The following is a 26,882-nucleotide window of genomic DNA, read 5'->3' as shown; positions in this document are numbered from 1 at the left end:
ATATTAAAATTAATATTTTATTTTACATTGCATATTATCAGTTTTTGTGATTTGCGAAAATGTATTTTAAGTTGATTTTAAAATGAAAGTTGGTCTAAGGCAACTTATAAACTAAGTTAAGTATATATCGCTTGGCAAAGCAATTTTAACAATAGCATGATAATTATAATTTAACTCTGTTGTACAAATCCGTATTTTGTTTTCTCCTTTTCAAGAGATTGTTCATAAAAGACAAGTTGTGAGAATTTTAATAAATGATATAGTACTACGGTTCGTTAAATTTAAAATAACAAAGTTATATAATTTCATGTTTCACGTGGTCTTTCACTGATAGCGTGTTCAATCCTGACCAGCGCCGTTGAATTTTTAATGTGCTTTTTTATGTAAGAGGGAGCAAACGAGCAGGACGAACCTGTTCACCTTATGGAAAGTGACTATGACCGCCTTGCATGGAACAACCGAGGGCTGCAGGTGCATTGCAGGCCTTTGAAAAAAAAATTCTATTTCATATCGGATCGCCGCCGACGAAAGCTGGTTTCATAGCGTGGTTGTGAGAGATAAAAAATACCTTAGAAATCGCGCTGTTGTGCCTATACATATTTAATTTATATCGAGCTGCTAGAACCTGCATGTACCCGAAGAATTTTTAAGATTTATATCCGCGAATACGCAGTAAACCCGCGTGGAACAAGCTCTCAATCATTTATTTAAGTGGAAACGACTTCTGTCTAGTAGGGGCACTCCCTTACTGTTACGATAAGGTAAGTTTCAAGAGCAACAACATTCACAGGGCAAAGAGTTTCAAGTGATTTGCACAGCGCACATAAAAAAACACTTTTCAAAAATTGTATTGTATCATCGTCATAAATCGGCCCCAAGACTGGTATCTTTATAAATAAAACCTACATTTAATGTTCTCAGAGTAACAAGTGTATTAGACCCTATTATTAAAACGCAAAATGTATGAATAATAAGTCGCAAAATTAATCTTTCGAATTTAAAAAGTATATAACATTTCGTCCAATGCAAAATAAACTTGCTAGCACATAACACATTTATTTTAGATATTGGCAGTGCAAAACACATTAAAATTTAATAAAAATAAAATTACTTTACAAAAAATTAAATTTAATGTTTATGGTTTTAATATATATATTAGATTTTAAAGTTAACATCAATGTAAAAATCTTGTCTTGTAAGTTTATAAGATTTTTAGACTAAATGTTATTCCTTTAATCGTTAATATATATTTTGTAAAATTAATATTAATAAAATACATACATTAAGTTCACAGTCATATCGCGAAACGAAGGGTACTATTGTATAAAGATAGTAATAAGTGCATTGTTTTTCCATAATAAAAATAATTCGCAATATTTATTCGCCGTAAATAATACTTACATGGTACTGGAGTGACATATTTCTCTGGATCGGTTGCTACCAGCCTCCTCCGCAACTCATTGCGTCCGACACCCGGAGCACCGACCAGCACAATGGGTCTGATAAGACCTGGTCGTGGATACAATCTGGCGACCTCTTCATAAGTCGGAATCATTTCCCGATCGAAGTCATCATTTTCTTTTATATCGTATATAATTTTTTTAACTTTGGGCGTAGACTTGCAGGGCAATAGGGCGGTAGCGTTCGGTGTAGGTGAACAAGGAGTTTTTGGTCCACAGTCTGAATTAGCCGCAGACGGACTGCACAGGGCGGGTTTACCTGTAAGATATAAGATGAAATAAAATTTGAGCAGTTTGATTGTAAATACACAAAAGAATTTATAGATAACAAACTAATTACGAGCCGTTGCCCACGCTTTGCTCGTTCTTAAGTAGCGGATAAATGATTTTTTGGAAGTCTGGGATTTTAAAATAAGAATGATGAAATGTCATTCTGGTTAGAAAAATATATTAAGCACTTAATATGATTATTATTTTAATAATATACATCAGTGAAGTTACTGTGAATCGGATATACAGTAAATGGGTTGAAAGAAATATATTTTATATAACATGTTATCTACGACTCTGTTGCTTGAATACCCCAGTCATCTATCCACGCCGTTGAAAATAGTTAATACTCTAGCAATACTCTGAGTAAGCATACCAATATTATAGTGCTTAGATTAAATAAAACTATTCAACTCACTGAAAATTTTATTTATAATTAGTAATCGAAGCACCTCTTTGTAAACGGTGGTAATACTTTGAGCAAGCTCATCTGGGTACGTACCACCCATTCATCAAATATTCTACCGCTAAACAGCAAAACTTAGTATTGTTGCGTTCCGGATAGGATCTTCGTTTGAGGAGAAACAGCTTCGTTGGCTTATTGGCGATGTAAGGAATGTTTAATATTTCTTACATCGCCAATGTCTATGGGCGATGGTGACCATTTAACATCAGGTGGCCCATTTGCACGTCCGCCTTTCTATTCTATAAAAAAAAATCTCTCTCAAATGCAAGCGGTACAAAAATAAAAAACGAGGTTTGCGGTGTTTCATTTTGGAGCTACAATTACTAAGTTACTCGCAGAGTCCACTCTGAAGCATGCAATATAAAAACTGTCCATATGATAACAGTTCTCACTAAAATCAATGCTGGCAATGTTCAACGACAGGCCTTGGGATTTTTGATTGTCATGGGGAAGCACACTTCACGAGGAAACTATATACTTTGAAATTCGAATGATATATTCTCATCGAAGGTAATCTTGGAGTTAAAACTACCTCTCCTCGAGCACATCCAATCCAATGTTTCCACCCCATTTCTCCTGTTTGGGGTGTAATTTATAAAAACGACGAAATACTTATGCATTTATTTTTTCTCAGATGCTTTCATATTAAATATAATTCTTCTTACATCCAAAATCCATACAAACTTTCAACCCCTATTTTACCCTCTTAGGATGTAGATTGTGTAGATTTTCAAAGACACTGACAGACTTATTTATTTATTTCTAACCAGAAGCTTGTATAAAATTTTATGCCTCTAACTTTGAAAAAGAAGGGTTTTTATACAATCGTACATATCTTATTTTAACCCTTTAGGGGTAGAATTTCCAGAAATTCTTCCTTAGTCAATGTTTACATCATTTTCAAGTTTCTAACCCCTGTGATTTAGGCTCTCCGTTGATGAATCAGTCGGAAAGTTATTATATGTGTATCCGTAACAGCCTGTGAATGTCCCACTGCTGGGCTAAAGGCCTCCTCTCCTCTTTTTGAGGAGAAGGTTTGGAGCTTATTCCACCACGCTGCTCCAATGCGGGTTGGTAGAATTCACATGTGGCAGAATTTCAGTGAAATTAGACACATGCAGGTTTCCTCACGATGTTTTCCTTCACCGTAAAGCACGAGATGAATTATAATCACAAATTAAGCACATGAAAATTCAGTGGTGCTTGCCCGGGTTTGAACCCACAATCATCGGTTAAGATTCACGCGTTCTTACCACTGGGCCATCTCGGCTTTTTTTATGTGTATAGTTTAAAAAAAAACGTATGTTTTTATAACCTTTGATAGACTCAACCGATTTTGATGAAATAAAGACTAAACGGAACATTGAAATACTTCTTATAATAATTCAGTTATTTCAATTTGTGGTTTTCAGTCGTTTCTAAGATTAGCCTGGACAAACAGACAGACAAAAAAAAAATATTTGTTTTGGTAAATCGCAAATAGCCTTATTAACTTTAAAAGAGGCAGTTATTTTGTAAACACAGACAGACACTTCAATTCTATTTATTTGTATAGACTATTACTATAAATCGCTAATTGAGCCACAATTTTATATCTTTCTACTATTGCCATCGCCATTGAAATCACGTTTGATCTTGATATGTATTGTTTTTTTTTTAAAAGAATTTAAGCATTTGTGATGGTTCAAAATTACATATCAAAATTTAAAATCTAAAATAAATATTCCATAGTACATCTATTTAAAAATCGATATTAATCATTACCAATTTCTAATAAATTCAATATGGCGTAGCGTAATATGCTGGAAGCGAAACTAGGCCGACATTTTCAATTAACTTCTAAAAATAGATACAAGTGCAATAATTCACATACATTTATTATTAAAAAATATGATTACTTCTTTTCCTGGTTTATAATTTATATATTAAAGTGGCCTCTTAACCTTCTTTTAAAAATAAAAGTAAATTATGTCATGGAGTCGTTGTATTCCGACATTGTATAGACATAAATCCACCTGTTTCTTAATATTTAAGATAGATAAAAGCGATGCAATCTTTAAATTATCTTACAACCCACATAATATATTTGGTTATCAAATAGTTGAGCAAGTATGTGTTGCGTGTGCGTTATATAGGTTACCAGGTTGAAGGCTTTTGACTAATAAATGCATCCCAGAGGCAAATGATAATTAATTAATACTAACCATCTACCGTTTGTGGTTCGGTTTGACGCTCATGTATGATTCGCCCCTCTTGTAAAGCCCTTGACGGTATTAGCCCCGCCCTCATAACTCTATCACCTTCACGGCGAGCCTGCCACCTTTAATTATATAATATTTTGATCAATAACAAGTTTTATTACATGTTACGTGAGCAACGAAATTTAAGCATAATGGCTTTATGTAACTCAATTACATATTTGGTAATATTTTAGAGCGGGCGTGCATTTATAAATATAAAAATAACCTTTTAACTTACCAATAGGCATCATCTTGAGAAACAATATGCAGGATGTCACCTTTCTTAAAATTAAGACCCGCTTCTTTGCATGGAATATATGGATCTTCAGCAGAATTATAATTAAACAGAGCCCTTACTCTTACTTTACTTTCTCTTGAACCACCTTTGCCAAAAGATGGTACTAATTTAAAAGTTATTGTCCCTTCAGAACTTTGCTGCAAAACATTCAAACTTATATTATTTAATTATTTACAGAAAGTGATATTAAAATATTACTGTTAATACTAATAAAAATAATAAACACAATTATTTATAATATTTCTTATCACCTGTCCTGATTTTTAAAGAAAATAATATGCATCATATATAGATAAATAAGTAAAGCTGTTGCAGATATCCATGGGCAGTGGTAGTCACTTTCTATCATACCTATTGCCTATTTACTTTCGTAAAATATATATATATACATAAAATAATGCTGTTGATTTTTATGGATGATAAATAAATCAGTAAAATTTTATGATGAGCTTAATGCACTACATTCCTGGCAGGAACAAACAGATAGTGTGATTTATATAATGAACAATGTATAATAATAAATACGAAATAAAAGAAATACAATAAAACGACAGTTAAACAAATGGGCATCACTCTTTGTTATCAAGGAAACAAGTCTCAAATTAAAATATCAATAATCTGTCTCAAATAATATTTCTTATAATTTGACAAAGAAAAGCACCCATTATTCAGTGGTACAAGCCTATGAAGCTGATAAATTGGAAATTTTCCTTACATTGGACCTTACCAAGATCGAAAGTACATCCGCCGGCGACTTATTCTCAACACTAATTCCATTAACCTCTATAACTTCATCACCCGCGTGAATAAGACCTGAACGGTCAGCAGCACCACCATGCATGACTCTGGCTATAACAATTTTCCCAGTTTCTTCATCTGTTTTTATAGTAGCACCCTGGAAATAAATTTATATATGTGATTTTATTAACGGTATGCATACTATCAATAAAAAGCGTAAGTGATACTTAATAAAAAAAAAAAAACATTTATTTATGAAACGGTTTGTTTATTTCGTTTCTTTTCTTAAAAAAACACATTAACAGAAATTAAGAACATACAAGGATAGATATAGAAAATAAATAAATATAAGGATATACAGATAATTTTGCACTACATATTACAAAAACATCTAGAGATAGCAGCTAATTAAAATTGTTGTGAATGATGTAAATAATAAAAAGAGTTGGGAAAAGGGTTTTTTTTTTTTAGTCAATCATAGTTGCAAGTGTCTTAAATATAGTTACTATAAATCAATAAAATTATTATGAATAAATAGAAAAAAAATTATGTAACATAAAGAAAGAATACATCAAATGAAAGCACATCATTTAGTAATAAAATTCAGCTTATAGACTTACCACTATTGGCTCTGCACTCTGAGCTCCACCCTTTTAATAAAAAATGAATAACTTCAATACATACTTCGAAAGTACCATACTTAATAATTTATAACCTAACACAAATATTATATGAATATATAAAGTTTATCCTTTTTGCCCTTAACTTATATTTAATTTATATTTATTGACAAAAAGGAATACTGGTGGAAGCATTTAGTTAGTGAGATATATACAATTTACTTATATAAAGACATAAATTTATATTCCATATATGCTATGACTATTATATTATTATATAGCTGCTATTTCTAAATGAAGATGTACTTATTTATACAGTACATGACTGTGTTTTAATATGTTGTTACAAAATTAAAAAAATAGACATACCAATGGTTCATCACTTTTAACAAGTTGAACAATTTTTACGGTTTCCTCTTCATCATCAGCATCAGCAGGTATGTCTGGCAAGTGAGGATAATAATCTTTTTGGGCCACTGCATCATGAGTACAGAGTATTGCCTATGCATTAAAATTTTAAGAAATTATTTAATATTTGGTGATTAAATATTCAAATATATTAAACTAATATTTTAAAATTCATTTTAAATATATAACAAAAGTTACCTGGAAATGTGGCTTTTGCAGTAACTTCAAAAGCTCTTTATATTCAGTTGAACTTATCACCACCTCACTAAACATTTGTAGCACCTCAAGCGTTACTTGCATTGCATTAGAGAGTAATGGATAGAATTTATCATCTTTACATTGTGCTGCTACAATTTTATTATGTACTTGAACAAGTGCATGTAGCTGCTTAGACTGAAGCAGTTCACTTAAGAAAGCTACATCTTCTCCATCTGACTGAACTTCCTTTAGTGAAGATAAGAGGCGAGTAAGAGCTATAACAAATATTAGGTTATATAAAACAAAATCTTTTCTGCATGTATACTATGTCAATGTAAATTAATATTATTTTAATTCCAACATAGTAAACTAATACTAAAGCTAAATAATCTTAAGTATAAGCTTGCTTAACTAAGCAACGTGTGTTTAAGCTCATTATTTATAAATGTCTGTAAAGTAAATATTCTGAAATAAACATACCAGGGTCCCAATTTTCTGTTGAATTATCCATATTAACATAACATTAAAGACGCTAATACACTGCGAAACCAACGTCTCCTAAACCATTGTGTTAAATATATATTAACACTTATATAATAAACCACTTTATGGTACACCTTGGATAGGTTGTTTTAATTTTATTGTCGGTTACTTACACCTAAGTAAAATATAACTATGCCTTATTTAGAATGTAAAATTTACAAGTTTCAACGTTTTAATAAAATTAAACAGTGTTTCTTTAAACGTAATGTTGTGCATTTTGTGAACAAGTGAATGATTTGACAGTAATAGGTAAAAAGTGCGCTGGTCGGTGACAGAAATTAAGACAGTGAGCTTTGAAACCTCCCTTATTCTATTGCTGTAGAGACATACCCATAGGTATCTACTAGATTAAAATAGAGATTGCAGGTTTTGCAACGCCATCTATGAATCAATTTCGAATTATTTAACAAGTCAACATTAATTATGATATGTTTTTTTTAATAATTTTAAATTTATATAAGCCATTTTTTTAAACATGTTTTTCTTATTTTATGAATAAAATATATAGTTCTATTTCATCTATTACAGAGCGTTTTTAGGTTATATATATATATTTAATATTATAACTAAATTATACAACTTTAACCAATAAATTCTATTATGCTCATGCAAACAACAACAACACAACAATTGAACTCTGTTTCAAAACATAACATATTACGAAAAGAATTAGGACAAAACAATTTAAACATTATGTAGGTATGATAGACTTCGAATGAAAAATCAATAAAACATTCATGATTCAAGTTTAAATCTATGTATATATTCCTGTCTTAAGCTGACGTCATACAATCTTATGTGCATTTTATAGATATGCAATAACCATGTAGATGGAAACTCGTAATAATTAATATTTCATGAAAATAACGCTTCAGAAGTCACGAAGTAAAATTTAATAAGAATCAGAATTGAAATAATGATTGTAAATTTTGCTTAATACAAGTTAAAAACGGTCAAAAAATGTCATAGAACCTGAATTATGTATTATAACAACAGCGAAGCTATTGATAATTATTTATAATTAAAAACATTATCATAATTATACGATGGATGTGAAAAAGCGAGCGCGCGCGCTACAATGTGCCTGTTTTATCTGTATTTTGCAATGTACATTATAATATTATTCATATTTATCTTAATTTGTCTGGTTTTTAGTTGTAGTTATTAGTAATTGTTCACCGATCAGAACTAGTATGCAAATTTGAACTATGGAGCGTTTCAACTAAAATACCTAGCTGGCAATTTCTGCGTTAGCAACTCTTGCAATTCTTCAATAGACACTAACAAATTATACAAATTTGATAAGTACCTATGTATTTGTTACTTAATAAAAAACGTTTGGTTACAAATGCGTGTTGATAATTTTCAAGGTACTAATTTTCCTTTTGTTGAGTTTTTTAGTCTGTGATCTTATTTCCTAATTAAATGTACGTATATCACGTATATGTATGTGTTATGTACCCTTTAGTCAGTACGCAGGCGCAAATGCTGCCAAAGAAAAATCTTTGTCTCGTCATATATGTATCGGTTTTTAAAAATTTTAGAGGTAAGGCAAAAAATATATCCTAAAAATTGAGAATATTATCAAAAGTCAAAGTGAAAAATTTTAGTATAGACTCACTTCCGTGTTTTTATTTACTGGTGACTAAAATACACAGATAAATCAGAAATACCGGTCTTGACAATGGCGCTAGTGGCGAGCGAGTAACGATCGATCGATAGTTGTGCAGAGGAGATTTTGCGCGTTTAACAATTTCCTAGTTAATTAAAACGTAAAAAAGGAAAAATAACGTTTTTACAAAAGTGAACACGGTTGTTTTGTGAAAATAGTTTTCTTCCACATTTGTTAATATTTTCGTGGACTCACCACTCTTTATAGTCGAAGAATTACTGCACTTATTGGAATCTTTTTGGTATGTCACGAGAATTATTTTGTTCTTCTTATTATCTATCTTATTATCTAGTTAATAAGTTATGTGACACTCTGAGTTATTTTAAAATAATAAAAAAAGTTTCTGACGGTAAGGTGTTGTAGGTGGATAAATGTTAGAAAATAAAAATATTGTAGCTTTTTTTTATTTCTCTTTTGGGCTGTAATCGCTATATAATGTTTTATCAAATCACCTTTTTATCTCATTTCTTTCCGAGATTTTTACAGTGCATATATAGCCCATGATACTTCACACTGGTATTGCTAGAGCATGATGTCATATATATTAGTAGTAGACAATAGAAACATGGTTTGCATTTAAAATTGATTTGAAATTGAATTACTTCATATGGTTATAATAAACGGATTTTTCTGAAAAAACTTAAATATGGAAACACTATTCTGAGAAATTCAGAAATGTAAAAATATTTTTGGTACCTTGAGTGATATAAAATACACAATATTATTTTTAAAATATTTTCCAGATATAAAAAATATATCTACAATAAGCATTCATAATAACCGCTTATAGAATAAAATGTATATTTGATTATATAAGCGGTTATTATGAATGTATAATATAATATACATTAGTGCTGTTGCTTTAGTATAACGAGATATATTTCGATTTCATCTTGCCAAAATACTGTTCAGGAGTGGCTAATGGCATCATTCTCTTGTGCTAACTATGAAGGAGATAACATGAGCAAGTTAGTGCAGAAACAGTTGTAACACTTACAATTCAATGGGATGAAAATCTGAAATGATCAGGGAGAGAAACTGTGCGTAAGCAAGTTTGCAACATTTGCACATTGTCAAGTTCCCAGTGTAGAGTTGCTACCTAGAAACTAACAATAATAAATAGACATAATCTATAGTAATAATAATAAATAGATAGAAAATAACTTTTTATTGGCCTGTCCCGGGTGTTGAACTCACAACCTCAGGATCTGCAACTTTATAAGCCAGACACCTAGACTATTGTTACTCAAACTTTTCTTTATATGGGCTACAAACATATGTTAGTCATGGTGTTGCGGGCTGCAAACAAAGTATTTAGATAATGATTTCTCAGGCTTTGTGGTTGTTACAATTATATGAAACAAAAATGAATGGATTCATTGAATGGTGTTAATAAAAATTTAGTAATTTAGAAATTTAGTACAGCTTAAAATAAAGTAACATCAAGTGGGCCAAGAACAAAAGCCGTATGTTGAGTACCTCCTTTTTCTTTTTTTTAAATGCTGGAAAAACGCATTATGCAATTCCCCCACGGTAACAGTGGCTTTCTTCATGGCATGATAGTATGTGCAAACAATCCCTAAGCACTCCTCGTTAAGATGGAAAGGGTATGGGTTTGCACCGGTTTTAATAACACGACAATAGAACTAAATACGACAAATTTATTAAATTTATAATATTGAACATTAGTTGTCATGTGTTAATTGACTTTGATGGGTCTGCAACTAAGATTATGTTTATACAACATTTGAAAAAACCGCTAAATTGGGTCTTGAAGTTTTTGTAACTTTTATTTAGTTAAAACTCATAATATTGTGCAAAAGTACTGTTTCATGAACAATATGTGGAATTTTGGTGAAATCAATTAAAATCCTTGACGGATTGCTTAAATAAACGTGGATGTGTTAATATTCTGGTTCACCTCATGAGGATTCTTATAATATTTCTCATGAAGTATTATGATATTTTTGGAAAATAGCTGGGATAGACATGATGGCTTCTTTCAACATTCAATGTTTGGATTAGCTTTAGAAATTTGCATTTCGATTTTGGCTGGGAATGTGGTGGAAGGGTACGGGCGAGAGGTTTTCACCTGTACCACTGAATTTCTAAAGCATTCCCTAATATTTTTGAACAACACTTGGAAATTCAAATTGAATTCTTAAGAAACTTATTTTTTAAGATATATTTAAGATGTCTTCATAATATTTCTTTGGAAAGACTTTAAGGAGGTTTGAACTTTAATTGACTAACTTGAAGAACTGGACTTAGGTATGTAATTTCTGCATATTATTTTCGCCGCTGTAGTGGGACCGCGTGTGATTTATTTAAACTGTAACTTATTATTTTATTTAAAAAGTTGGCATTTAAAAGATTAAAAAAAAAATTCTACACATTCAAACTTTGAAAGTTGAAACTTTGTAATTTAGATTAGAAAATAAAACTGGTAATATTTACATTTATAACATTAATTTTGTTTTCATTTAGATAACAACTTATGTTGTTTTGTTAAACATTTGAAAGTATATAATTCCCTCTTAAAGTGACTGTCATGGGGAAGCACACCCCATGACAATCAAAAGTCCCATAGCCTGTCGTTGAACATGGCCGGCTCTGATTTTAGTGATAACTGTTATTACATGGACAGTTTTTATGTTGCATGCTCCAGAGTGAGCTCTGCGAGTAACTAAGTAATTTTATCCCTAAAAGGAAATACCGCAAACATCGATTTTTAGTGGGTAATACCCACCGAGACGGGCTTGCAGAAAGCCCTACCACCATTTACAAAGAGGTGCTTCGATTATTAATTATAAATAAAGTTTTCAGTGAGTTGAATAGTTTTGTTTAACCTGAGTTTGATAGACTAATATAAAAAAAGATATTAGTATGCTTGCTCATTTACAGTATTAACTATAGTTAATGCTGGGGTATTTAAGCAACATAATCATATAATATCATAGATCATAAGATTTATATAAAAAAATTTCTTCAAGCCATTTAAGTCACTATAAAATATATTAAATGAAAGTCTAACGATTCACAGTAAGTTCACTAAAAGAGTAATCATCAATCTAAAAATAAAAAAAACCCCTTAACCTTACTTTTTCTAACCAGAATGACATTTCATGGTTCTTAATTTAATATTACTGACTTCCTAACAATCATTTATTCTTTCCTTATATTTAAGTGCGAGCGAAGCCAGGGGTAAAGGCTAGTACTAAATAAAATCACAAACTTTGCCAAGGCTACTCAGTTTATTATCCTATCTTTTTCAAACAAATGATGTAACATTTAAATCAAAGTCAAATCCAAAAAATGTTGACTTACATAAAAAATAATTATACTTATGTTTTATTGAAATAAAAAATAAGGCAATTAAAAACAAATGTTGTCAGTTGAACTTGGCATACTTTTTCTATATTATATAAGCTTATAGAAAAAGTATATAATAAAAAAAAGCAGTTATGTAACAGTTTTGATTAAAGTTTAAAATGTGGTCATTTGACGATTCTGGTAGGCTTAGTGTTAATTTTTTTTAAGGGATACTTACAATGCTGTGACACTTATAGCATATTCATATAAAATAATACTACATACATCAGCCTAGTTTTCACAAATAACAACTAAACAATTACTAAAATGAACAAAAACAAAACCTACATAAAATCACATTGCTAAAACATATAATAATAATATTAAGTGAATTGATTTCACTCACACTCACACACAAAGGTGTAGTAAGATCTTTTTAATCATATATTAAAAGGCAAGTAAGAATATGACTACAATTAATACATTATATTTATACCTTATTTATTTATTTATATTGAATTACCAACATAAGTTACAATAATACAACAACCAATATATAATTTAGGCTAAGCAAGATTAATTGCACTTATAATTACAGGTAATTACAGCATAAAAACCATTATTAATTTTGTATTAACTGAGAGTTATTATACTTAGAATTCTTAATAATTTTATTTGAAATTAGTTAAATGTTAATTTAATTTTGGCAGCTAATCTCAAACAATCAACAAATCAAAGTTATTGACAGCTGGAAACAAATATCAAAAGTTGACTTGTCTTCCTTGCCATCCATAATGTTTGACAATATTGTCATCCCTTATTGTGATTATGAAAAACCTTCTCCTCAAAAAGAGGAGAGGAGGCCTTTAGCCCAGCAGTGGGACATTCACAGGCTGTTACGGATTGTGATTATGTTAAAAACCTGGTAGTTTTCTTTGATAATACTCTTAACTGGATTCGCCATATGATTGAAATCAGCAGGAAAGTGTTTGCAACTCTGATGTCTTTGCGTTGTTTTCAACATTTTCTTTTAAATAATGCTCGCACAGATCTATTTCTTCCTATGCTTGATTATGCTGACGCAAGCTTTGTAGCCTTAACTGAAGATCAATTAAATAAAACTGACAGAATTCAAAATACTTTTATTCGGTTTATATATGGATTAGGCAAATATGTTCGTTCTCGTCTAAATTGATCCTTCATCACTTGATATCAGTAAGTGATCCGCCCCCACTTGAATCGCTAGGTAACAAGAAGGAGCGGCACACTTACGTTTAGGCTGACGCAGGTGCTTACCGCACATGGTTTTTCGGTAAGTACCTGCACGGGATAGCGAAGCACGAGATATCATCCTCCTGCCACAAGTTTGCTGTGCCAGTGGACACGGCACATCACACCCTGACGGAGTGTGCTGCTTGGGGACTCCAGAGGCATTCCTGGCGGTAATAGTGGGTGGAGATCTCAAGCTGTCGAGCGTGATTTATGCTATGAGAGTGTTATGTCGTAGGAGGCCGCGGAGCAGCAGCGGGAGGAGAGTGCCTTGAGTGAGAAAACCGGGCAGGAGCCGTCGGTGCTATACGCACCTTCTCCTCCCGTCGTAAGTGCCGACGGGTCTAATTGGGTTCCCTGTGCCCCGGGAACCCAACTAGAAAGGAGGCCCGCCGTCAGGGCGTCGCGGTAGATTGCAAAAGCGTTCCCGACCCCGAAAAGACGATGAGGATACCGCTGGTATTTTAGTGGATATTCTGGTGCTCTGGGGTTCCAGGCGCCTGCGAGTCCCACATAGTCGCGTTTTTCCAGTGTGATTAAAAAAAATTAAGTATCTCCTGCGGGTGTTTCTCCTGCACACAACATATACCTAATCCTTCGTGTAGATGTTTCGTGTTGTCTCTATGGCAAATCAAACGCGGGGGACACGGCTTAAGAAATTTCACAATTGACCCCCCTATCCCCTGGGCCAAAAACTGGTACGCCCATGAATAGATTTGCAATCCATTTGGTAAATCTATGTATATTGTAATGATAAAAAAGTACCCTTACTTTTTTATCGAGTTCAGGAGCACTATTCTTTTGTGGTATGTTTAATTTTAATTTTTCCATCTCTACCATTTTTATTTTTATTTGCCTCTTTAGAAATTTAAAATTAACCTAAGAAATAATTATCTTACAATAAGCACACGAATCTGATATTGCATTGGATTTCCAACCGGCATTAAAGGAAATGATACTTTGGACAATTAAACGGTTGCTTTATAGGTCGCTGAATTTAAAAGAGCTAGATCGAGCTGTAATGATGATTCGCAATCTGATCGGTATTCAACTTCCGTTTCAGAGGAAAATAAGATTTAAAATTTGGTTTATGAAGACAACAGTAACCATAAAAGATCTTTCATGTTATTCTTGTCTTCATTTACTGACATCCTAAATATATAGTTTAGTAATGCTACCAAATGAAATTTGTCGATGATTATTAGACGATGAATATTGACGTAGAAAACGTCGAAAATGTCAACGGGTTCTTGCTTCATGATAACGATCTGCTCATCAATCGGAAGTAACGCTCTACGGAAACCGCAGAATTTTTTTGAAATAGTTATTTTGTTGTTTGATGTTTGATGAAAAAACATGGATACGAAACACAATTCAGCGAATGCGTCATCCGTTATGCGCATGCGTAGTTTCACTCTCTGTGTTATACTAGTTTCGAAGTCCTCTTCGAATACCTCTTTCAATATAATTTATAAAAAAAAATTATATTAAATAAATATATTTTCTAGTTGAGCTTGCATTCGTCAACAATAAAGAAGATACGATCGTCGACAAAAATATATTCAAATCGTCTGCCATTGGAATATCGAATGTTAGCCTCATCGATTTATTTTCTTTTTATAAAAAAATTAAAATCTCTTAAAGAAGCATACATGAGCACATTATAAAGCACACTTTGTAAACATTTTCGAAGCGTAATGCAGAGGTTTATATCATCTGGACTGGATAGGATAACATTTTCCTGTAGTCTTTTACAAAACCATTAGTCGAACAGTTCAGGTCTGCCGAGTGTGCAATTTTCATATACACTGTTTTAAAACATAAAAATACTTAACATTTATATTACTAGCAGAACCATTCAGGTTTCTGGCTGTCTGACTTCTATCCTTTTCAGAAGATTTCTAATTCTAAACAACAGCTTCAGAAGCAAATATTAGTATTATTTTTTTTACTAATTCAATGTTCAATTGAAAATACAGTGCTACCATATCAGACGCTCTCCTTAAAGTTTTATGGCACTATTATCAGTACTTATTAATAATGTCTGCCACATGAGCAACCATAAATAAATTTTGCTACCCCAGTACTCTGAAGTATAATGTAGGAGCGATATATCAAATAATATATCGCAGAACCAATGTATTTATTGGTTTGAATTTAAAATAAAAGTCCTAGCGAAAGTAAAGGAGTAGTGTTCTAATGACTTTACCCACCGAATGCACATATTTTTAAGTGTTTTTATTTAAAACGACGGATTTAGTCTGACGTTATACAATATTTTTATTACTTAGGTTTTATAATTGAAGTTTAATTTTTTTTTAAACAAGGTGTAAGAAATGCTTAATGCCGGACCCGAGGGTTAAGCCGGTGTCGGCAAGTGAATCATCAGCCTCAGACGAAGCGTCAAAGTTGGAACTATATCTTCAGAGACAACTTGAAGAGGATGTAGCAAGGTAAGATATTTTTTTTTTACTATTTATTCTAGACTACGCCGGCTTTGGTTATTAACAAATGTTAATTTTGCAAAAGTTCTGATTTACACTAACAATACTAATAATTAATGCATCAACTAATACAAAACTAAACCATATTGTTTTTGATTTCTGTTACCAACTAATTTAAACTGCATGTTGCGTTATTCTAAATCTTATGGTTTAATTTAAAATAATTAATTTGCGTTTTATAAATCAGTTTGCTGAAATTCTAAAGTATTTTGAGTAGTTTCCCTATCATTTAAGGACTTTAAACTAGAGATCCACTTCAAATGTTTTACAAAGTTTTCCATTAAACATACTTTTACATTCTACAATGACACGAAAGTAAAAAAAAATACATACAAGGCGAGAAATAAAAGTATCCTATTTTATTTGTTTACAGAATTTTTGACGAATCTATTTATTCTGATCTAGAAGTGGCGTGTGGGAAACACCACAAAATACTAACTCATTCTTGCATACTAAAAGCACGTACAAACAAATTTTATAGAAAGCTTGAAGCATTTTTGCATGTTAACATCGAAAAAGAAGCTTTTGATGAGATATATTCGTTTATAAGGTAATTTACTGCATACAGTTATAAAATGTATCTATTTCATTAAGTACTATTAAATATATTACGTGATTAAACAAATTGTATTAGAATGCATTTACCTTTTACTTATTTTTTTTTAGCGATGCTTATACCGAATGTGATATCAGAACCCAAGAAAAGGAGATTTTAATTTTTTTGAAGAAAAACGTCTTTACAAAAAATAATTTTATCGAATTGCATAAAACAAAGAATGAAATAGAGGATATTGACGTATTTCTAACGCCAAATTGTGCTAGTCCGTACACAGAAAAAAAAGGCCAACAATTATCGTGCCTTAGCCCAAGTACCGACATAACAAAAGAATATTATGCGTTAGTGCACATTGAGGGTAATTTATTGGAACAAGAACTTATAGAACAAGATGTTTTGTCAAGTGCCTTTCAGACTATAAAAAAAGCACAAGATAGAGAATCACATCAAGTTACACAACGTAACAAGCCAACTTCGTTGTCTCTGATTTCTAGTCATTCTCCCAAGACCTCAAAACATTCCAATGATTGTGATATATATAACAAAGTATCGAATGATCCTGCTGTGGTGAACAACTCTAAATTTATAAAAAAGACGGCCCGTAACGAATCTTTCTCTGAAAGAAACTTAGATCCCTCATATTCTCCAGACAGCTTAATCACAGACGAGCCTAGTTCCTCTTCAGATTACTTATCTGCTGTGTATGCTTGTTCTCCTGCGTTGGGATCTTCTGGATGTTTGTCACAATTAAATGCTGAAGATAATAGCTTTAAAATGGAAAAAATATTTACATCGTCCGACTCGGGCTTGGAGAATACTGGCTTGTTAGAAAGTCTCAACAGTCACAAAGATGTTACATTAACGGACATTTCTTTGACCGACAGTACTGTACATGACCGAACCGTAGAAGAAGGGTCCAGTCCAGAGGGCGACTTAAACCAGGTACAGATGATAAGAATTCCTATAGTGCGCACTACACCGTTATCAATTTGTACTACTTCACAAGGAATAGATTATATAGAACAGAAAAATAATTCAGAAAAAAAATCAAACGATAAAGCTTGTGGTAAATCTTCTAAAGATCAGAAACAGCGACAGAATGAAGAAATTGTAATATTGGAGTCATCTTCAGTATCTTCAGAAACTGGATCCTGGGAATCTGTTTTTCCACCAAAAGTGTCAGATAAAGAAGCTTCTGACAATTTAATTCAAAATGAATTTCAAAATGGTAGTCAAAATGTTGCCATAGTAGAAAAAAATAAACAGGATGATTTGTCGGATTCGGAAAATTTCGCACCGTTTTTAGTCAAAACGACACCATGTTTTATCGACGCTGCAAGTTTGGTTGACGAAGAACATGTATCGCTTAGTTTACACAGTCAAATTCTAACAAAGAAAGCGAAAGCCAAATCTAAAAAAATACCTGTTCCAAGCCAGCCGGTACCATGTTCTACAGTCAAGAGTCATGATATTAGCCCAGGCGATTGGTCTGGAAGTAATGATAATGATGATTCATTAGAACAACCAGATAATAAAGAACCTGATTCAATACAAAAGGACTTATCGCCGACTATTTTTGAAATGACTCCTATTACGGAAGATTCTTTAAGTGCAAATGATAATCAAGAATATAAAGAAATATTTGAAACAAGTAAACCTGATAATGGTGAATCCGCTCAATCAAGCAGTGCAGTTTATATGGGGACTACCCCTCACAATTCTATAATGTCCTTGAAAGGTTCTTCGTTAAAACATTATGACTCTGAAGAAAGCGAAAATGATACAATAGTTATGAGTAGGGAAAGTCTCAAAAGTTTTAGATCTAACCGGTATAATGAATCTTCACTTGTATCAGATTGTGCTTCTATAGAAAACATCGATTCACCAAAGTTAGGGACACAAAATAGTAGTCCTTCAATTCGACGAAAATTAGACAGTATCTTCGTGCCAACGGAGGCTAGTTTGAATGTTAATGAAAAGAAAAGCTCTTCAAAAGCATCAAAATCTGCATCAGCGTCTGCTTGGGTGGTTGATATGTCATTAAGCCCAAAAATAGCTGAAGACAGTAAAGGCAATGCCAATCAAAATGTTCACGTTAAAAAACCTAGTGACAGAATGTGTGCAACTTTAAAAAATGAGTCAAAGGTTGGTAGTAATGACAGCTGCAATAAAAGTAGAAGTTCTGTAGATTCTGATAGCTCAGAAAAATCGGGCCATAAATTCTACATTGATTTAGCAACTTTACCAGATCCCTTACCTCCAGAACCAACGAATGTTGAAAAAAACAGCGAAAAAATTTTTTCTATGTACATCGATTTGGGTGAAAAATCCACTGTAAAAGAAATGCCATCTAGACTGTCGTCTTCACTCAATGCTAAAAAGCAATCGAATGACAAAAGTTCTACTAAATATGTTTCAGCTTCTAAAACTCCAAAAACAATATATATAGAAACACCTGTACCTTGCAGCTCTAAGTCACTGGATATGTCTGCAAATTTCGAAAGATATGAATCGTTGTGTAACGATCCCAACATCAGTATTTCCGATATAATAGCTATTCCAGAGCCTACCTGTCGGAAATCGAATAAGTCAAATGAAGTCGAACCTGAAACAAAAACTGATAGATCAACTCGACGTAAAAATGATAAATCTTTTAAAGCAGATTCTAGAGCAGTAATTCGCGAGGAGTCCATAAAATATGAGGATGTTGATCTATTTGTAAGATTATCGGATTTAGATAAAACGACACAAAGTTCAGATGATTTGGAAAGAGAAATTCTGGATTCAAGAATGACTAGATCTATACCTGATAATAATTGGTCAGGACAAAATACAGCATGTACCTCGAAGTCAAGTGAGGTCATAAGTTCATTTCATTCGGAGAATGCATTAAGCTTAAACAGGCTTTTTCCTCATCTGAAGAATGAATTCAGTAAAAGTATGCCCATATCGCTTTCTGGGCGCACACAATCACCCTCGAGACAGGTATCGAGTGTTTGTGAAGCAGATGAGCATAATTCAGATGTATCAGAACTCAGCAGTGTGCAAAGTAGTATGTGTCGGTCTGTCGTTGGTGAGATTAATTCTAAACATTTCTTTAATTTATAACATTTATAAACAAATTGTAATTAAAATAATTATTTATTTTAGAGAACAGTACAACTGAAGAGACAAGTCAAACTTCAAGTTTAATAGGCAATTGTCAGTCTCGACTAGGTCAAGATTTGTTGCGAATGTTCCTAGAAGAAATAGCACCGGATGTTATTGTCGAAGTGTCAGGGAAGCGTATTAAAGCACACAAATGTATATTATCATCAAGGTATTTCAGAATATTAGTAAATCCAAAGTAATATTCATTATTCTATATATACCATTCTTGTTTCTTCACTTACTACTTATAATATTTCAGATGTCAATATTTTGCCGGTATTTTGAGCGGCGGGTGGGTAGAAAGTTCTGGGAACGTTATTGTTTTACCGCCGTAAGTATTGTAGTGATTTAATAAAAGTTACAAATATTAATTAATATCAAATACGAATACACATGTTTTATTTTAAAAGGTTTTCATTCAACGTTGTACACTTTGCTCTGTGCCATATATATTCGGGCCTGTCAAATATTCCTGATTCGATAAGCATTGTGGAACTGGCCACAATCGCCGATATGCTGGGCCTTGAAGGATTGAAAGAAGCCATTATGTTCACGCTGAAGGCCAAATATTGTCATCACTTTCACAGGGTAATTATACATTTATGATATTTTAATAATATATAATGTAGTAATTTAATCAAGTAACTTTATTTTATATATTTTTTTAAATCGAATGATATAATATACGCTTTAATAATTTTACTGGTATAATTGCTTTTAGCCGTGTCAAGTATGCACAGCTGGTGTGTTGGAATGCTTTCCCCTTTCATCGGTTTATGGATTGGAGGATTTGTATCGTAAATGTCTAAGGTGGATAACGAAGTATTTTACAAAAGTATGGCCTACTAAATCTTTTGCTACGTTGCCTAAAGAGCTACTGGACAAATGTTATCAAGAGCACATAATTAATTTGACGATCGATAATCTTATCGACACCGTTTATGGATGTGGCGTAACAGGTGCGACAACACCTTACTAATAATTTAGCTTATGTAATAATATTTAAGATAATTCTATTATAACGTTATTTATTAATAAAATTCTTACAATAAACAATAAATATTTAATTTATAACGTTATTTTTAAAAGATGGTTAAAATTGTACTGATTTAATTGTTAATAAATCGATAAAAGAATATAGGTATGTAGATATTGTCGTTCTTTTGAAAAAATAATTCGGTCTAATCTATCTACCGAACTTTTAATAATTAATTTTTCCCATTCCTTGAGCTTATCTAGAGGTTATTGATGTTAATGTTGTTAAAATACGGGGTTTATTTTGTTAATGGGTTGTCAGCAACTTAATTTTTATTTTAGTTGCATCACTTCAAAATAGCAGATGGGCTGAGATTGTGGCGCGCATGTGTCGACGCTTGGTAAATGCTGCAGCACATTACGCAGCGCCAAGATTATTGGCAGTGCTTGAAATTGTATCTACAGCTCCAGTTGCACATCAATCTGCCACACAAGCCCTAGATGACTGCCTCGCTGCCGCCATCGAATGGGCACCACCGGATGAAACTTGTCGTGTATACGCATTCCTTTCACATTTGGTTAAGGAAATGAAAAATCCAAATTACACAACTAAAGATTTTACGAGTAATGGCAGTCAAAGGTCTAATGACCCGGATCTTAACAATTTTCTATTTAGTCATGCGAGCTGCTGGCGCTTGCAATGCGAAGGAGCTCTCGTAAGAGCTGCACCTCGAGTTGTGGGCACTCAGGCTTTCAAAGACTTACCTCCAGATCTACGTAGACGGCTTCGGGAACTGGGCTGTATCATGTATGGCCCTCAAGCTATTCCTTTAACCAACTCTCCTCTTCAAGACAGAAAAACCAAGAGTGCTTATCAAAGTAAACCTTCTAAGACTATTAATTCTGCTACTAGTCGCAGTTTGGATATGGAAAAAGTCCGAAACTCTTTCGTTCCTTATAAACCAAGGCCGATAGTGGTGGGATCGAAAGATAAGATGTTAATCAGCGCTGAACTTCGAGACTTCAAAAAGATCGCTTATAAGGCAAACATGCCCAAAGTTAGGACGACAAAAGCGCAAGAAGAACGTGCGAAATTTAACCAAACTAAAACATTGACATCCCAAGATCGTTCAGTCAATAATAAACCAGGATCAACTCGGATGTTTGAAAATACGAAACCCAGATATTTGGAACCGCGTTTAGCCAAAGAAAAAGAGAAAAAAGTGCCAGCAAGAAAGCTCGTTGGTAAAACGGTCTCATCAAGTGAGTCTTCTCGAAATTCAAGTCCAATACAATCACGAAACGTACGCGCCAGTCGTATAACCAGTAACCAAATATATGAACACAAGGCGCGCACTATGTCCCAAGATAGCCTTGCCACTTCATCACGGCCACGTACCGCTGAACCATCTACTGATTCGCTGAGTGGATCTCAAAACAGTAATAAATATGCCACGTACATAAAGATCAAACACACTAGCAAGGGCTCGGTCGAATGTAAGTTGCTTTTAATCTATTTTCAAGTAATTATAAATGTAAAAAATACTTCTAATCCTGTGTTTCGTTTTGCAGCCGTCATGCCAAAATGCCAGGGTCCTTCGACCGCATCTTTGCTACATTCAAAAATCAAGACGAAGATTCCCATATATAATAATCAAAACTCCGCATCTTGTAATGGGAACAATAGATCCAATGTCAACGCTAAACCATGGCAGGTAAGTAATGTAGCTGCTAAGACGAAAACAAAACCCTGCGAGCGGAAGGTGTCCGGATCTCTGATGAATGCCACGAAATCGAGTTCAGCCAAAATCGTTCCAAAGGTAACTAAAGAATCGCAGTCGCATGCGAATAAATCCTGCAAGCAGCAAAAACCTGCTGCAAAACTTGCAAGCAGCAATATGCAGAGGCGGGAGGATCACGAACGGGAACAAAACATTCCAGCTATGGAACGTTCGGGAACTTTCCTGAAGGATGAGCCAATGTTCAGAGATAAAAGCACTGACATGGATAAGGGCCAGTAATTTAATAAATATATATATTCTTATAACTACCCATTTCACTTTTAACCCTCAAGCGGGCGCGCGGTCATTTGTAACGGCAGCGGTCGCGCGTAACTTAAAAGACCTACGGGATATATCAGAGAAATAATACACTAATTAATCAATATAATTTATTTTTTTATAATTAGGAAAATCGTTCATTTTCTAGGACATTGATTTGTCAAAAAAAAGAAACTTAACTGTAGGTATAAACTAAATAATAAAATAAAAATATCAACGTAAATTTTTCTTTGGAATAGAACCTCTTTTCTGGAACAAATAACCATCTTAGGTGCCTGTAACTAGTTATAAATATCTATTAACTAATAACAAAAAAAAAAAACTAAATTATAAAATCAGTTATCTTCATGAAATCAAGTAATTAAAATAACCATCATGTTAAGGTCTACTTTTCTCCAAAATCGGTATCTTCGCCAAGGTAACATTAATTGCAAATGAAGGAAGTGTGGCTTCTACAAATATTCCTGTGACATGATGTGCATCGAGTCGTCGATTGCCTCCTTTTTTGCTGATCATACTTTGCAGTTTACTTTACATGTTGTACTGGAACTAGAATTTGCTTCATTACTAGCTCAACATCCACATTCAAAAGTTCTCTTATGTTTATTTTTAGATTCCTTGAAAGATCTTCTTTGATCATACTTCTTTTATTAGCTCCATGCCCAATTCACGTAAACTATTTATTTGGTACGCAGTGAAATGATGACAAACTGTTTAGGACATAATATGTATGTGATGAGAATTATTATTATTATCAGCGAAAATATATTGAATGCAGTCAAATTGATGTCGCGCGACCGCTTGAGGGTTAAAATGACTTATTGTACAAAGGCTTTATAGGTTGCGTTACTTTTTAAAAACCCTAAGCAATTGAACTATTCTATTTTTTTAATTTATTTATTATATTTTATTTTAAATGAAATTAAACTATTTACATGCATACGTTTTCCAAAGGTTGTAATCGAAAAATATTATTAATTTACAAATAAGTAAAAGTGTATAAGTTGTTAGATATTTCACAATTAATCACAAGGTTTATTTAATGGACATAATGTTGAAAGGAAAAAGTTATAGAACGTCTAAATGAAGAATGTGTAGTTGTAGAGCCTCAGAAGGCACATCACAATTTTACTTGAATGTTAAATCTGGATGTTTTACCTAATATAACCATAGTATTCATTGCATAATATATCAAATTTAATCGGTGTCAGCGTTAGCATTTGTTGTGTATCAATTAAATGTCGTAGGATTACATTGTATCCCATATATTACTGTCAGTTTCTAAAGCGCCGAATAAAGTCGGGATAAATTTGAACGCTCATTGAACGCCTATTGTGTCATCGGTGGCCACCGATGTTCATACGTTGGTATGACCATTCGAATTATATTCGGCCAATCTGACTTTGACCGACGTTTCAGGAACTTGAAGTTAGTGTTATAAATGTTACTTGCAATCAATTTAAACGTATAGTATTTGTTGTGAAGTAGAGGAAATAGTAATAAACGTATTTATTTTAAACACTAGTATAAACACAATAACTCTTAGTGAATAAACAGTTCCAGTCTAGATTTCACTTATAAAGGACACTTTTGAAAGAATTTATATTACGAAAATATTTTTGTTCTTGATAGATGAGATGATATAGATAGGTAGCTGTTGGTCAAAATTGCGTCGACAGTGTCAACATGCAGGTGGTTGTCGGCGATGGCCGTCCTCAGCACGGATCGGAGAGGCTGCGGGATCGTGTTGATATAACGCATCCGCGGTCTCTCCCGTGCTTTGCTCCACTCGTGGCTCGGCGGAGCTCTCATCAGGAGGCGAAAGTGCGTGGGGGGGGGACCCCCCATGCACTCCTCGCTAAGTACTAACTTTTTTTTTTTCGTGGGAAATCCTCATGGATACCCTCCATATCTGATGATACAAGGAGGGTTATGTCGGACTCATACCGACTAAAACCACCACGGTTCCAGCGATCCACACTGAGTGAAGTTGCGGGTACGCTTGCGCATTCTTCCGCGCCTCCACGAAGTACTACCTAACCTAAGTTATTTATCACATCAACATTAAATAATTTAAGAATGCAAAACTTTGCCACGTGCCAACAACTTTACAATAAACGTCAAGGTGACAAAAGAATGTCCATCGTCGAGTCCGTTTCTATTCAGTTGTGAAATCTATTATTGGAACTTGAATCACGCTCAATATATAAGATTAAAATTGCGCCCATATATAGAGGTGCTTGTTAAATTTATCTAAAAAGTAGAATTTCATTCTTGTGTAAACTTCAGTCTTTATTATAAGTAATCTCTAACGTTGGTACTCAATGGTACCGGTACTTAAATAACGTTCTATGAATTTTTTCGTTCTTTCAAAAGAAGTGTAGTAGGAATATAAGTGTTGTGACATAATTTATATCTTGAGAAAATCTATATTAATTATTATTTTATTGCTTTCCAAGCGAATTTTATTTTTACTAGTCTTTTTATTTAATTTTTACTTCTTAATAAATAGTCTTTTTATTTAATTTTTACTTCTTAATAAATATAGCTGTTTCTGTAGAAGGTAGATTTCACGTCGGTTTTTGTCCCCTTTGTAAAAATCGATGTAGTATTCAATATATGTGTATAAAAGTGATGATAACTGTCGGCGTTGTATTCATTCATTCATAAATTTTAAGCTATAAAGTATAAAGACTACTTACATATTAGTGTTAAATGTTAATCGTTAGTTTCAATTTTATTTACAAATATATTCTTGTACAGAGTAGTCTATTATTTTAAAGTAGTATATACATGGGCGTACCCAGCCTTTGGCAGGAGATCCTGCTTTATAGGTAGGTAGAAAAATTATTAAAGAAATATGCATTTATTTTATTTTATTCGCTTAATTAAATTATATATATATATATTTTAAGTAATTTTCAAGGATCTTCAGCAAAACGGCTTATGACGTCTCCCGTGAATGAATCGCCTATACCGTTTACAAGTTTTTTTATGTATACTGAGTATACAGTCTATTTAATCTGTCATCAATCAATGTTGATCTCAACCATGTTATGTATGCTACCATAACTTCTATCGACAACACTGGGTACATAGGCATACAAAGCCCAGAGGGCAGAGGGCAGCTAGCTGCCCTCCCCTGCCGCCCCCCCTGGGTACGCTCATGAGTAGCATATATATATTATACTTTTGATTTCAAATATTCTAATAATAATATTATACATGTTTAATTTGCAAGGAGTCTTTAAATTATACTATCCAAAGCTATATCTTAGCAGCAAATGGCTTTCAGACTTTTATGCGATACATGGTGGCAAAACTATAAGATTCTGTCACTCTTTTAGCTCAACGAATTCGTATATTATAATAATATATATTAATCTTTTATCAAGATGTAAATTTATTTTTCAAGTGACAATATTTTACTATTTCGTACACAGCAAACATCGTCTTAAAGGCGAGGACTTACACTATAAATCAACTTTTTGATTTCTCGTTAAGCTACTCGTACTTATCGCATTTTTTACAAAGCAAATGAACAGAGCTCATTGCATGTCACCACCATTGTTTTACGTCTACCCCTTTGCTGTTATCTTCCATCTATATAATAGATGATCGAACTGTATCGGCAAAGGCTTACATCGTTCAGTAACCTACTATCACTTTTAGCTAGGCTAGCTATTTATCATCGCCGTTATATTAGCGCTCGACATAAAATATGTTTTGAGAACAGAACAAACATGTACAAAATTCACTTGCTATTCGACTTTTTTCGAGAATAGTAGCATCTATGGAATAATTAAAGATGCAATCTTGAATTATTCCTAACTATTCATTACTTGTCCAGACCACATTCTTGGATTATAATACCTAAGGTGGTAACCTTGATTTTATCTCAGTTTTGTATTTTATGTTAAAGTAAAAGGCGCGACTTTTCTTTATGTTTATGCGGAGGGTCCAAGATAGGAGTTGGGTTAGCTGACAAGTGATTCCATATTAGATAATTCTCTGACTGAAGTAGATATTTAAGAGTAGACTGGATGTATCTTTCGAGTTACATTCTCGATTCTGTTAGTGATTAGCCGATTGTTTAATTAATATGACTTATTTCGCTATGATTTTGCGGCTTGAGATATTAAT

The 26,882-nt window shown here is 32.9% G+C and overlaps 3 protein-coding genes across 9 annotated transcripts in view; 1 reads left to right on the top strand and 2 right to left on the bottom strand.

Moving 5' to 3' along the window:
• Positions 1 to 7,579, bottom strand: part of LOC126780378 (MAGUK p55 subfamily member 7) — a 50,267-nt gene extending 42,688 nt beyond the window's left edge. For 2 of the 5 annotated variants that reach the window (XR_007670489.1, XM_050504833.1), the window contains exons 1-8: positions 7,179 to 7,579; positions 6,699 to 6,973; positions 6,462 to 6,593; positions 6,093 to 6,122; positions 5,450 to 5,629; positions 4,675 to 4,871; positions 4,401 to 4,516; positions 1,402 to 1,719 (exon numbers count right to left, since the gene is read on the bottom strand). Coding sequence is in view for 4 of the 5 variants with exons in the window: in XM_050504833.1 (XP_050360790.1) it covers positions 1,402 to 1,719; positions 4,401 to 4,516; positions 4,675 to 4,871; positions 5,450 to 5,629; positions 6,093 to 6,122; positions 6,462 to 6,593; positions 6,699 to 6,973; positions 7,179 to 7,209 (1,279 nt within the window). In the remaining variant the exon portion in view is untranslated. The remainder of the gene's footprint in view (positions 1 to 1,401; positions 1,720 to 4,400; positions 4,517 to 4,674; positions 4,872 to 5,449; positions 5,630 to 6,092; positions 6,123 to 6,461; positions 6,594 to 6,698; positions 6,974 to 7,178) is intronic. The other 3 variants (XM_050504834.1, XM_050504836.1, XM_050504837.1) reach the window with 3 other exon arrangements.
• LOC126780382 (frequenin-1) overlaps positions 1 to 26,882 on the bottom strand; it is a 243,516-nt gene that overhangs the window by 21,000 nt on the left and 195,634 nt on the right. The window lies entirely within an intron of this gene.
• Positions 8,721 to 25,614, top strand: LOC126780377 (uncharacterized). Of its 3 annotated transcripts, none has more exons than XM_050504831.1 (10): positions 8,721 to 8,787; positions 15,822 to 15,947; positions 16,372 to 16,548; positions 16,665 to 19,627; positions 19,705 to 19,873; positions 19,964 to 20,035; positions 20,115 to 20,292; positions 20,426 to 20,663; positions 21,022 to 22,176; positions 22,252 to 25,614. In XM_050504831.1, exons 2-10 carry the CDS (start codon positions 15,838 to 15,840, stop codon positions 22,698 to 22,700), a joined length of 5,511 nt encoding a protein of 1,836 aa, XP_050360788.1. In that variant the 5' UTR covers positions 8,721 to 8,787; positions 15,822 to 15,837; the 3' UTR covers positions 22,701 to 25,614. The 3 variants fall into 3 exon arrangements, with proteins under 3 accessions (XP_050360788.1, XP_050360786.1, XP_050360789.1); XM_050504829.1 differs by lacking the exon at positions 8,721 to 8,787 and adding an exon at positions 8,825 to 9,154; XM_050504832.1 differs by lacking the exons at positions 8,721 to 8,787; positions 16,372 to 16,548 and adding an exon at positions 8,825 to 9,154.

This window comes from Nymphalis io, chromosome Z (assembly GCF_905147045.1).
Source record: "Nymphalis io chromosome Z, ilAglIoxx1.1, whole genome shotgun sequence".
Taxonomy (NCBI): domain Eukaryota; kingdom Metazoa; phylum Arthropoda; class Insecta; order Lepidoptera; family Nymphalidae; genus Nymphalis; species Nymphalis io.
Note: the sequence above shows the minus strand (reverse complement) of the source record. Positions and strands in the feature narration are given on the sequence as shown.